General features: G+C 36.5%; 1 protein-coding gene across 11 annotated transcripts in view; it reads right to left on the bottom strand.

Moving 5' to 3' along the window:
* The window catches only part of jvl (javelin-like), a 404,687-nt gene that overhangs the window by 17,635 nt on the left and 372,413 nt on the right, over nucleotides 1–14,639 (bottom strand). For all 11 annotated transcript variants that reach the window (XR_010948924.1, XM_067760920.1, XM_067760929.1 and 8 more), the window contains 2 exons: nucleotides 14,070–14,610; nucleotides 7,440–8,332 (listed from right to left, as the gene is read on the bottom strand). Coding sequence is in view for 10 of the 11 variants with exons in the window: in XM_067760920.1 (XP_067617021.1) it covers nucleotides 7,440–8,332; nucleotides 14,070–14,610 (1,434 nt within the window). In the remaining variant the exon portion in view is untranslated. The remainder of the gene's footprint in view (nucleotides 1–7,439; nucleotides 8,333–14,069; nucleotides 14,611–14,639) is intronic.

Genomic DNA, 14,639 nt, shown 5'->3' with positions numbered 1-14,639 from the left:
GGCTGCATCCCAACTGCGGCCAGCCTCGTCCAACTTCGGAATATATTCAATGTAATCCTTCGTTTAAACGTTGTTTTTTCTATAAATGTGCACAAAATTGTTGATTATTGTTTGATTAAAAAATGTTTAACTACCGGCTTTAAATTTTTTGTTTTTTTTTTGTAACGTGTTATGAGCCCGTGCACCATCTAACTCTCATCAAAGGTGGATCAAAAGACGCGTTTCGCTCCGTTTTGGTAAGTCTAGTTGAGGGGTTGACTACTAATACTGCTAATATGTTTCTTTTCCGCCTTCGGATTATTCTTCTCGAGGTCAATACGCGTCTTTGGACACCTCTCTCGTAATTTTTGATAGCGTATTAGCAGTCGACCCCTCAACTAGACTTTTGCATCCGTTTTTAGGATTCGAAAGCGGAAATTAAAAATTTTATTTCTGTCGCAAAATATTTACAAAAACCCACAAAATGGCCCGAGGGTCCGAAATCTGAGCCCCGATCCACGGTTTTTTTACACAGAAGACCTGGGTAGGTCCAACGCCTTTCTGCATTAGTGTGTACAAAAAATCTGGCACAATACATCCACATGAAAATTTGAACCGAAATGATATGATAGAAATTAAATTTTTAATTTTTGTTTTCGGATTCTTAAATCGGAGGTCGAAACGCGTCTTTTGATACCAACTTTGAAAATTTTTGTTAAAAATTAGGTGGTGAACCGTCTTCTAAAACGTTGCATTTTTTCAAAACAACTGCAAAATTGTATGAGACAACTGCTAGTAATCAGTTGTAAGATTTTGACGCGTTTGACAACTACACTAACACAACGTTGTAAACGGTAATGCCACAAAAAGTTGTTAGACGAGACAACTCAACTAACATTTTTTTTGACAGGTTGAGTTGTAATCTGTAATACCAAATTGCGAAATTTCAACCCAACCAGAGTTGAGTTGTAAACGGTAATAGGGGCATTAATCTCTACAAAAAAGTGGGTTTGGTCCAATACCCACAAAAAAGTTGATTTTGTCGCATACTGTTATTAGTGTACAGGAATTTACAATACAATATTGTCATTTGTTTTCAAAATATTTCGTTTATATTGATTTTTTGCCGGCTCAAGGTCCAAAAACCCAATTGAAAAACCAATGACGATCGTCATTTACTAAATAACAATAGGACAATAGCAAACACCTGATTAGACGGTGCAGACGGAAACACTAAGCAATTGGCCCTGAGGAAGGTTACCGCAGTGTAGCCGAAATATATTGGCATAAAAAAACCGAAAAACATTGGTTTTTCAATTGGGTTTTTGGACCTTGAGCCGGCAAAAAATCAATATTCGATTAAAACAGGTCGCTAAAATCATCAATGTATTTCGTTTATATTTTTATATGTGCCCCAGAATTGCACCTACATATTACTGCGGTTACCCCAGAAACGTTCAAAGTAAGGCTCTCAGTGGTAATCAACCGCCTAGAGAACCTAAAATATCCCAGCAATGCATCCAGATTGAGCTCAAAGAATGCCTTTACAGAAGCGCAACTGATATTACAACAAAGCAAAAGATAGATTCTAAAGAGCAAGGGGGTTGTTACGCTTGCACGAACATGATAAATTGGCATGTCAAAAAAAATGCGAGTGGGTTGCCTGAAAACATTTTGACAACGATGTAAATTATTTGAACGTGCACTTCTTACATGTTGCAGCTTATTGTTCAGACTCATTTTTTAATAAAAAACTAAAAGGATGAATCGTTTATACTAAAAATGCCTATCACTTTGCTAATACATACTACATAACATAAAATCATAAAGCACATAAATAAAAACATTGCTAACCTTTCACCTTCACAAAATACAAATGAACACATACATACAACTAAATGCATAAACACACAACCATATGCATGAATCTTAAGCTACTAAATGTGCGGTTATGGCGGAGCCCTGATGCTCCACTTGCAGATCGAAAATTCTAAAAGTGAAGTCCTTCTATGTTCATATTGTAGCTATGCAGTTAACTTCGAGTGTAACAACCAACAACTCCATAGCAGCATCACATCTCTACTAAAAAAAAAAAGCCGGTTTTTCGAAGTTAGCCTTAAGAACATGCAGAAGCGAACACGAAAATAGCAGTGAAAATTTTTATCAAATTTTGTCAGTACAATTTCTTTTTTATTTTCGATGACGTAGGAAAAAACTTATTTGAATTTTGTATCTGAAACAATACAAACCACAATCTCAAACAAGTTTTAGAAAACAATTATACAAAATTTCTCAACATTTTTCTGTATTTTTACGAGTATGCAGTTTAGTTGCTCAATCAATTTTAGTCTAACAAAATACGAGTTATAGGTCTTTACAAATTCGTATTGAATTTTGACATTTCTTTCTGTATTAACTTTTTCCAATTTTTTGAATTTGAAACACCATTCGGAAAAAAGAAATTTTTTAAATCAATGCGAAGTTTGAGCGACCTATAACTTGTACTAAAATTTATTGGGCTAAGAAATTGCATACTCAAAAAAATTCGGATATCTCTAAATAGAAAGTTCGAAATTTTCTCGAGCTCTAGAATTTTTTTCGTAAACAATTTTGAGTTTTTTCTTGATATTAGAAAAAAATTACAAAGTTTACAAACGGCGATGGTTGCTATTATATACAGATAATAATATTGATATAATAGTGAACAGCGGACGTACTGCTTATAAGACCAATGCTATAAACTCTTGGAGCGCGCCTATAATTATTCCACACAATTAGGATTAAAGAGAGGCAACATTTAGAGACCAATTGCAAAGCGAGCAGCGGGGCATTCATATGGCTGTGTGGATAAAGGCATTTGCTTTTACACTAGTATAAAGTATGATTGTTGGAGCTTTCGAGTTCAATACTCAGCTCCCGAGAAACTAGCTGATGAAGAAGTGTAATTCAGACACATGTCCTAGTAACTATCGCCCTTTGTAAACTTTGCAAATTTTCGCTAATATCAATAACAAAAACAATTGAGTAAAGCATTATGAGCATGTCTCGCTAATTAAATACAGATTTTGAGTTTGATTTGCATAGTTTCAGTTACAAAATTCATAAAGGGTTTTTCTTTAAATTATGGAAGTAAAATAAAAAGAACTTAATTGACGAAGGCCGATAGAAATTTCCATTACAATTAACGTGTTCGCTGCTATAGTTCGACAGCCAACAATTGTTATAGTTTCTTGATGAATTTACAAAAAACAAGATTTGTTTTTTATAAAATAATACATACTTTAAACGAAAACAAACATAATTTTTTCAATATACACAAATTTGTAAGATTCCTCGTTTTATTAATTATAATGATTATTCATTTAACATAAAATTATGATGTCAAAGGAAAGCTTAACAATTATATATTACTAATTGTTTGTTCTTATCAAAAATTAAATACGAAGAAATTTTTTGAGATGTGTCACTAACACACCGGCAAGTCTTTAGCTAAGTCTAAGTAATACATATGCATTTTTTCAAAAAAATTAAAACCGCACACATGTAAATTTTTAATGTAAGTAAGTAAAAAATTTAAAAACCCCAAATGATTTAGTTAAACTTTCTTTTATTATTAAGTTGTTTGTTTGTTACTAAACATAATAATATACAAATATAGTATATAGCAATAAAATTAAGCGCATACAAGTTAAGAAAACTAAACATATAAATGTAAGTTTGTATATATTAATAAGATTAAACATTAAAAACGTTAAAACGATGTATTGACATAGCAGTTGCAGCTTATTGATTTTGTTATTGTTATACTTCTTTTTTTAGTAAATACATACATTAATTAATACAGTTCATATATTTTTAACACTATATATATCTGTATGTACATACAAACATTTGTACATACATATGTATATATGCAATACGAGGTTTTACTTAGGTATAAGGAAAATTAGAGTCAATAGATAAAACAAAAAAAAATTACAAGTTAAATTTTATACAGATGACTACCAACAAAATTTGTTGTTTGTTGGGTGTTTTTTGTTTTTTCTTGTTTTAATATTAAAAACTTGAGTAGTTACAGCAGTCGCGCTTCGTGTTTACTTGAATTTGTTTTTGTATGTGCTGTTTTTTTGAGGGAGAGGAAGTTTACTGTTGTTTCACTCGTGTTTTGGCTTTCAATTGAATGTATGGCTGTGTGCGTGCATTAAATTAATACCTATTTACATACATTAAAGGTTTTGACTATTTGAGGAATTCGGTTAAAAAATGGGTAACACTTCTTTAACAGTATTTCGGAGATGCGCAAAAATCATTTAAAATTGAGCCGTTTTTGAAACACAATTATTCCTTTCTGGAATAAAGTTGGATTTTCAGTTTCTTTCTAATAAAAGTATGTACTTGAAATGAATCATTATTAATCATTCTACAGATAATAAAAAAGCGCTTTTGTTGACAAATTTACAGCTTTCGGGTTCCAAAGTATTTACTACGATATCGTTTGCATAATTTTAGGCTCATAAACAGTACTTAGTTCCCCTTCGCTTATACATATTTTAAAGACGGTTTATAAAATAGGCGGTAAAATGAAAAGCCTAAATCTAATCAAACAAAAAACCCCGACTACCGATGTATTAACTAACCATTGAACCATTGATCATTTGAATGTAAAAACATATATTTTAACTGAATAGTAGTGACGACATTGCATGAATCGAAAATTGAAATATAAGCAGCTTTGAAGTTTGTTTTTTTATAACACCGCCATACAAAAAAAATCTCGGATTTGGTAATGCTACTCATGTATTCCTATGATTTATTGGGGCTCTGAATCAAAATCCGCTACCAGGATTGACCTAACGGGTCGTGGTTCGGACCTAACCTCAAAAATCGGGCAAAAATCACTGACGGTTGACGTTTTATGAGCCTAGGTCCGAACAATGAACCGCTAGGCCCATCTTGAAGTGCCGAAATTTTTTTTTTGTGTTTTTTTTTTTTTTTTTTTGTTAACTTCACATAACCTCATTTTTTCAGCAACTCTATTGCCAGTAATAGATTTTGGTTGCTACATATTTATTTGCTGAAAGACATTATTCTGTCTGCAAATCTTGTTTTATATCTGCAAAACTTGTTTTATATGGAGGGGTCATAATGTATTATATTTCAATAGTCTAGTAAAATCTACTCCGATCGTACAGAATTCAAAGGCAGTTATGTATGGTAGACAACCCCCTAAAATATGGATGTCGAACTGGTTAGAATAAGGGAAAACGTCAGAGGCATAAGAAAACCTGAACAATAATTTCATCATGATGTGCATATACAGTCCACATGATCGACCAGTTCAACCTTGCAAAGTTAAAACTCGACAGTAAAGAGGAAGAATTTCTTTTTTATTTCGAATTTTCTTTTCAAGTAATCGGAGGTTTGAATATGTTAATAATCTGTATTATCAATAATTTTCATTATTGAGATAATGCATATAAATTTTTTTATTCAAACTAACTGCTTTTCGAATACTCTAAATATATTTTACATTCGAAAATTGGAATATTAAGTTGGTTTTCGAATATACGCACACTAGAACGAGCTCTAATAATCTGAATAAAAAGGCAGATGCTAGAATGTTTTAAATACGAATAGACCAAAAAATAAAGGAAATGTTCGTGACTATTTAAACATTTTTTATATCACATTCAGTTGTAATTCGAACATACCCATGTTTGAATTTTCAATAGAATTTCCGAGCATTTCAATATCTGTATTGTATCGGATATTCGAATATTATTATGCTCGAATTTCAAAAACAAGTATTCTAATGCAATAATATTTTATAACTTATAAATTATATACAGCAGCGAACCGAAAAATATCAGTGGCAATTTTTATCAAATTTATTTAGAAAAGACCTACATGTATTTTGAAACTTAAACTTAAACCAGTTTCAAAAACTTTTCGAAAAATTCAAAAACTAGGAAAAAATCGAAAACTCGAAAAGATTTTATTAAAATTTCAACCTTTTTATTTGGAGTTCTGAACTTTTTTAAGTATACAGGTTATTTGGTCGAAAAAAGTACAAGATATAGGTCTTTTCAATTCGCCTCTATTTTAGACAATTTTTTCCGAAGGGTGTTTTCTATTTTTCTCTACACAAAGTGCGATCTATCTGTTACTTGTAATTTGTGACGACGAAAATTGATTGGACTTCAAAGCGGCATACTCAAAAAATTAAATGAACTGCTCAAATTTTCTCCAGTTAACGAATTTTTCGAAAACGTGATAGTCGGCCTAGTATCAGAAGGTGATTCTACCGGAGCCTACTGGATTCATATCGGGCATAAGAGTACCATAATACTCCTCCAAACCTTGGTGAAGTGTGTTTGCACTCATAACAACAGCAACATCACCCACTCACGGCGGGCATTTCAAAAACGCCCTGTTTCGAAATTCTGTTGCAGGCCTTTCTATCGTATCTTATTAAGTCAAAAATGCTGGGATAGAGCATTTTATTAACACATTCTGATATGGGGCGATTTCAAAACGAAGCCGAGAGGAGTAATATTAAGCAATCGATGTAATGAAGCGCACCAAAATTCAATTTTCAATTCATGCAAATACGATTTAGTAATTTTTTTTTTGGGAATTTCCCAGTTTACTGAATTTTAATTAAAAATCCTTTTTACATTTTGGTAAATCATAGATGACTAAATTCTCTATGGTATAATAAGCTGATGGTATAAAATGGCCAAAAACCAGAATGAATATATGTGTGAATATAACAACAATGATAGGTATTTGTACAATATTTGCAGTTTGTTAAGTTAGTACCGGGAATTATTGATACAAATTATAAATGTTTTTTATCTCATATTGAGTTAAGCAAAACTGCATGAGAGAAACGCTAATCACTTGTTTTCATCTTTGAACCGTTTTTCTTTTTCTACAAACTTTTAAAACATACTGTGCAGCAATAATATCTAAGAGCATGATTATGAGTGTATATGTGGGCGTATGAAGGTATGAGTAAATAAACAACGAATTAGTATTTGAAATTGCTAAGTTCCTTTCCCCTTGTGTTTTTGTTGCATTCTTATTTAATTAGCACGTTTTATTAAGTTAATTTTGACTCTTATAGTTGTTGTTGCTGCCATATAATGCTATGCTTGTTTACGTTTATATATATATTTTATGCGTATATGTATGAATGTAACGATTACTAAATGTATGTAAGTATGTAACATGGATGCATGTAGTATGTAGCTTTTTTTGTAGCGAACAGTGCTGTGTATAGCAACACATTTTGATTTTTTTTTTTTATATTTTGGTTTTGTTTATGCTTGCCTACATCTTAATTTTTTTTTTATTTTTTTATTATAGCTGATTATTTTTTAGTTTTGTTTTAATTTTTTCTTTTTTTTCTTTTACATTTTAAGCCAACCCAAAAATGTTGATTTTAAAGTGCGTACCTTTCCACTATCGCTGTCGCTGGCTTGCTGTTGTTGTTGCTGCTCACCACTTCCACCATCATGTGATTGACTACGATTCGCTATACGAGCACCCACCACCGAAGCGCTGCTAAAACGTCGCGCAGTCGCACTATTATTCACCACCGACTGACCGGAGGATGTTGTCGAGCTATTCGCCGAGCCTACACTACCGCCGCCAGTGGCACGTCTTAAAAATTGCTGTGCACCATAACTATTCGTATTCAATTGTAAATCTTTACGCAGCGTTGCATTTAAATGTGCTGCTAAGGCGCTGGGTTTTGGCGTACTACTCACTATATAGCTATTTGTTGTTGTCGAAATTGTTGGTGAACTGTTGGATATGAGTAGCGAAGAATTGGAATTACTATGATTACAATTGCTTGTTGGTGAGGTGCAGGATACATCACTACCACCACCACCATTGCTTATATTTGTTGAATGCTGATTTTTATTATGTTGATGTACGCGCGATAATGAATCCAAATGACGTACACGTGATGTTAAAGATTCACGTTTCAGTTTTGGTAATGGAGAATTTTGTAAAATTCTCGGGGACGGAGTTGGTGTTAGCGCCATATTTCCAGTTGCACCAATCGGCGATTTAGAGGTAGCATTTGACGTCAAATGATGTGTCGCCAATGGTATAGAGGAAGATGTTGAACTACGACTTGTATTCGTACTTAACGACGAATTATCTTTACGTATACTTTGTGCAGAATCGGCGCGTTTCAGACTATTAGGTGACTTGCTGTAGAGCAGATTGCCTGTGCTGCGGTAGAGTGATGACTTGCTGGATGAATTTGATGCAGCATAGGTGTGCGTGGATGGTGGTGAACGGCCAGCTGTTGAAGGACGTCCACTGGGTGGTTTGCCTGTAAAAGGAAAGAAAGGCAGTGCTTAAAAAATACGTGATAAAATATGTTTCTGAAGTGAGTTTTGAAGTGACAACATTCTACAGCACTTTGTTATAGAATCGCTAAAAAAATTAATTTTCTGTTTTTCGAAGCTTAGCTATAAAACATAGATATTGGCTTTCGAAGCTCGAAATTGGAGCGATTATCATTATTTTTGCGGAAAACGTTTACTATGTTTTTATTTTCGAATATACGAAAAAATGTTTGGAGGCATTTGTTTTAAGGGATTTCTGAAATTTCGGTATCCAGGTTATGTGGGATCTTTATTTACCGACCACCAGTACAACCTAACCTTTAACTTCGAAATTTGTTGTTTGAATATGCTGATAATCTATAGAGCCAATAATTTATCTTCAAATGTTGCTTATGATTAAAACTTTGAATACTCGAATGTCCGATTTTTGGATTTTGTCGAATATCTGACCAGAGCTCACAGAGTATATTAATTTCGTTCGCATAACGATACCCCGTAAGGGCATAAACTAATTGAGATAGGTATAGAATATTAATGTTTATTGTTCTATATTTATTAACTCAAATATAACTCAAACTAAACTAAAACTAAGCTAAAACTAAGAAGAACAATGTCTTATCTTAAACGGGAAAGTCCCAAATTATATATGCGTTAAAATTCAAAGTATAACCAGACGTTGGCTGTAGTTGCTAAAACTCAGCTGTTCTATGATGTTGCCACATATTGCGTTAGGGTTCGATTTGGGTAGTCACTACACCACCCCTTTCCAGAAAATTCGCCGATGTGCTGGCATCAATACTTGTGGTTTGTGTCATTGCTGCTAATCCATCTCAATCAATATCGTGTATGTCTTTGCGTATTTGTTAACAATCATGTATGGCCCGTCGTAAGGTGCTTTCAACGGCTTTTTCATTGTATCGTCGCGTAGAAAAACATGGCTGCATAAGCGCAGATCCTTGGGAACAAATACCGCAGGTTTACCATGCTGTGACGTTTGTATTGGTCGAACGGTCTCGAAATGCCGTCGTAGTTCTCGTAAAAAATTATGTTGGTTGTTTGGAAATAATTCTTTGCTTTATATTTTAAATCCACCAACACGTCGTAGTGTCTTAGGAAATCCGCACCTATTATAGGATGCGCAACGTCGGCGATTATGAAACACCACTTAAATGGCCGTTGTAGGCCGACATCTTATGTTATCTGTCGATTGCCGAATGTATTAATTGTAGTATTGTTTGCAGCAACCAGTTGCATTGCTTTTGGTTGCATACTCTCACCGTGCCGTTTGGGTACCACGGAAACTTCGGCGCCCGTGTCGATGAGAAATTTCATTGAAGACGTTGTCTCAAATGTAGCCGAATGTATTAATTGTAGTATTGTTCGCAGCAACCAGTTTCATGGCGTTTGGTTGCATACTCTCACCGTGACGTTTGGGTACAACCAAAACTTCGGCGCCCGTGTCGATGTGAAATTTCATTGAAGACGTTCTGGTTCAAATGTAAAGACGACTGAAGTTTATATCCTCCTCCGACATAGCCGCTTTATACGGAGGGTTGACTAGTTTTCCGAAAGCTTTGGTGTGAAAGCGCATGGTGGCCGACACCGTGTTGCGTTCTTGCCGAAAATATGATGATACTAACAGATATCGCGGTTTGTATCCCGTGTGTCCTCACTGCGTGAGCTGATCGGTCGTGCTTGCTGCCGAGGCGCTCCGATCCGTTGCTGTTTATACGTGTAGTGACTACCCAAATCGAACCCTGCCGCAATATGTGGCAACATCATAGAACAGCTGGGTTTTAGCAACTACAGCCAACGTCTAGTAACTTTGAATTTCATCGCATATATAATTTTGGGAATTTTTCTTTTCAAGATAACACATTGTTCTTTTTAGTTTAAGTTTGAACTTTATTGAATTAAATATTATAGAATAAACATTAAAATTCTATAAGTGGTGACCCCGACGACAACAGAATAGTACAACCAAGCATTACTGAGGCATTTTCCACATCATGGCCAACGAGAACGAAGAAACATTTCGCGAGGCAGTAGCTCAATTTCAATGGCACGGTTGGCAGTAAAACCAGATCCGCGTTTATGGTTTGCGCAGGTGGAGGCTCAATTTGCACGAGCGGGAAGAAGCGAATCAAAAGAAAAAAAGTTTAGGCGATTATGCGAGTTGGGCGAATCGAGCCAAAGAAAGCCTACAGTTTTGTTACGAGAGATGAAAGACCTGGCGAATCAGCAGCTAGGTAAAGAATTGTTGAAATGAAGAGGACTGCCCCTCCATGTGCAGCAAATTTTAGTAACGATGGAGGGTGAAGTAGAAGAGTTGGCAAAAAAACTGATGACATAGTGGCAATTCCAACTATGATTGGTAGCGTCGATGCTATTTGCAAACCAAGTGACGATGTAACAGCAGCCATTTCAGAATTGGTGGATAGGTTAGATCGTTTAGAGAAGCGGGAGGTAACGTATAAACAGCAACGGATCGGATTGCCTCGACAACAAGCACGACCGACCAGCTCACGCAGTGAGGACACACGGGATACAAACCGTGATATCTGTTGGTATCATCATATTTTCGGCAAGAACGCAACACGGTGTCGGCCACCATGCGCTTTCACACAAAACTTTCTGAAAACTAGTCAGCCCTCCGTACAAAGCGGCTATATCGGAGGAAGGTATGAACTCCAGCCGCCTTTACATTCGGGACAGAACGTCCTCAATCAAATTCCTCATCAACCCGGCCGCCGAAGTTTCGGTCGCACCAAAACGCCACGGTGAGAGTATGCAACCAAACGAAATAAAATTGGTTGCTGCGAACAAACTACAATTAATACATTCGGCAAACGACAGATAACATTAGATCTCGGCCTACGACGGCCATTTAAGTGGTGTTTCATAATCGCCGACGTTGCGCATCCTATAATAGGTGCGGATTTCCTAAGACACTACGACGTGTTCGTGGAATTAAAAAACAAAGCTATCATCGATCGAACAACGCGTACTCCGGAGCTTTGCCAAATCATACTGCCGCCACATAGTGTACTCTCTTTAAAGGAAGCTAATCCTTACCATGCGATCTTATCACGTTATCCTGATCTTACTAATGACTTGCCCAAGGCCAATATACCCACGACAGCAGTCCAACACCATATAGAGACACGAGGGACACCGGTAGCGCAAAGGGTGGGACGACTTTCTCCTGAAAAACTGGAATGCGCGAAGAGTTTGAGTACCCAATCGAACGCGGGATTTATCAGCGCTCAAGTAGTCAATGAGCGAGCCCCTTGCACATGGTGCAGAAATCAAACGGGACGTGGCGGCCTTGCGGCAATTATAGGAGATTGAACGCGTACCAGATAGCTATCCAATTCGGCATATACAGGACGGACTTAGGTGGTGAATTGTTCGGGGAAAAATTTTTTTCGGTAATAGATTGCAAGAAGGCATACCACCAGATCCCAGTGCACCCGGCAGACGTGCCAAAGACAGCTATTCTAACGCCGTTCGGACTATTTGAGTTTAAATATATGACTTTCGGGTTAAGGAATGCTGCCTAAACGTTCCAACGCTACATTGACGAAACAGTAAAAGATTTATCTTTTGTATTTCCATACCTAGATGATGTACTCGTAGCTTCCACATGGCCAGAGAAACATGCGGAGCATCTTATACAGCTTTTTGATAGTTACCGCGAGAGGGGTTTAGTTATCAACGGCGAAAAATGTCAACTGGGTTTAGAAAAAGTGGAGTTTTTAGGAAACTTAGTCTCAGCGGATGGTGTCAGACCGCTGCCACAGAAGGTCAAAGGTATTCTACAGCAAAAAGCCGAAGGAAGTGCACGAGTTGAGAAGGTTTATGGGGACAGTAAATTTTTATAGGCGATTTTTGCCCCATGCTGCGGCCACCGAGGCACCTTTACAGAAATTAATGGGGCCATGTACGAAAAGTGATAAAACCGAGATCCGTTGGACGAGAGAAACAACAGAAGCGGTCGAGAGACTGAAACAACAACAATTGGCAGAAGCGGCCCTTCTTGTGTTCCCCATGAAAGATACCACAATAGCTTTAATGACTGACGCCTCCTACGTCGCAGTCGGTGCCCTGCTACAGCAATTAGTTAAGGGTAAGAGGATGCCTTTAGGGGTTTTCTCACAGAAGTTTACCCCAACAGAACTACGCTAAAGCGCATATGATCGTGAACTAACAGCAATTTACAAGGAAATACGGCATTTCCGTTATCATTTAGAGGGAACAGCTTTCATTATTTTCACGGATCACAAACCGTTGGCACATGCATTGGAACAGAAGTCGCTACCGACGCCAGTAGATATGCAACAATTGCATGACGAGCAAACAACATGTAACGAACTTAAAGGATTACTTTGATGGCGAACAAACCTCGTTGCAGTTAGTGGAACACCGACATCAACAATCGGGCATCGTAATAATTTGTGATAAATCAACCGACACACTGCGATCATACGTGCCTAAAGTGTTACGACAAGTGATATTTAATGCTTGTCATGGTTTGGCCCAGTCACTACATAGGTATAGATTTCTATATATAAAAATGATCTGGGCGAAAAAAAAAATTCATTTAGCCATGTCCGTCCGTCTGTCCGTAAACACGATAAATTGAGTAAATTTTAAGGTATCTTAATGAAATTTGGTATGTGAGTTCCTGGGCACTCATCTGAGATCGTAGTTTAAAATGAACGAAATCGGACTATAACCAACGCCCACTTTTTCGATATCGAAAAGCGGAAAAAGTGCGATAATTCATTACCGAAGACGGATAAAGCGATGAAACTTGGTAGGTGGGTTGACCTTATGACGCAGAATAGAAAATTAGTAAAATTTTGGACAATGGGCGTGACACCGCCCACTTTTAAAAGAAAGTAATTTAAAAGTTTTGCAAGCTGTAATTTGGCTGCTGGGTATGTATTGTTCGGCTACACCCGAACTTAGCCTTCCTTATTTGTTTTAAACTTGATTATTCTCAAAAATCCCAATATTCGAATATATTATGTAATATATGTAATATATGTATAGTCCAAAATGTGTACCCCAGAATATCCTGAAACCCTGTTTGGACAACAAATAAAGCACACATTTTTAATACCTTTCATATGGATATCGGATTTAAATTTGTATTCGCGTATGCCCATGTTGATAATTTCAACCGAATTTTCGAACATTCAAATAATTGTAAAACCATAATATACGTAAATTGTTTCACAATTTACTTTAACATTCGGGGATTTGGATATGCAACACATATATTTTCATGCATTCAAATGCGCTGAATCCGAATCCGTTATCAGAGATGGCGTAGCGGGTCGTATTTCGGACCTAACTTCAAAAGGAAAAAAATTTTTTGCGTTTGGGGTTTTTTTTCAAGATAGGGCCTGACCTGAACCTATCATAAATTTTTTTGTGCTGTGTAATTTATTGCTTGTAACATTTCCGAAGATTTGCCTTATAAGAGTTTGCAAAAAAAATTATTTCAAATACGAGAAGGCGTATTTTTACTACGACCTCTTATACAAATACATATAAGAATGGCTCCATATTTCAAACTTCGAAGCCCCCAACATCTGTGTTTTGGAATCTAACTTCCACAAACGGAGAAAACCATTTTTTTACCAAAAGAATTTGGCTTCGTCCAATTCCCGGAAGTAGGTAATTTTGTCGTATAGTAAACTCGGTGCTCACCTGCAAAATATGCCGCCGCTTTACTACCCGGCAATGGAATCTTACTAGGCTTGCTGCCCGTGCTCACTTTCTTGCCACGTAACGCATTATCGAATGGACTGACACCACCAACACTTGCGCTCATAAGTCTCGTCAACGACGTCACCGTTTGCGATTGTCCACCACTTTCTTGCAAATCATTATCATGTGCTGATTCTGTGCTGCTACTATGTTGTTGCAGTTCATCCATTGGCAAATGTACCATCGCTTTCATGCTGGGTGTAGAGATTTGCGTTATTGGTGGTGGAGGCATTTGAACAGCATTGGTCGCTGAAATTGGTGTTCCTGAATGTATATCACTATGTTCTTGTAAATCGCTAATACCACGCCTACTCAACATTAATGTGGTAGAAGTCGATGAACGATTCGTTTCATAATCATTCTGCGAGTGTAAATAGGAATTCGTTGGTGCTCCACTGCTGGGCGTTACAGAATGTATGCGTGACTCTAGAACACGTAGTTGAGCTTTAGTGCCCTCCAACTCGATATTCTTCTCTTCAAGCTGCAATTGCAAGATATTAGTTCAGTTTA

The sequence above is a fragment of the Eurosta solidaginis genome, chromosome 1 (genome assembly GCF_040869045.1).
Source record: "Eurosta solidaginis isolate ZX-2024a chromosome 1, ASM4086904v1, whole genome shotgun sequence".
NCBI lineage: Eukaryota > Metazoa > Arthropoda > Insecta > Diptera > Tephritidae > Eurosta > Eurosta solidaginis.
This window is presented reverse-complemented; position numbering and strand designations above follow the sequence as displayed.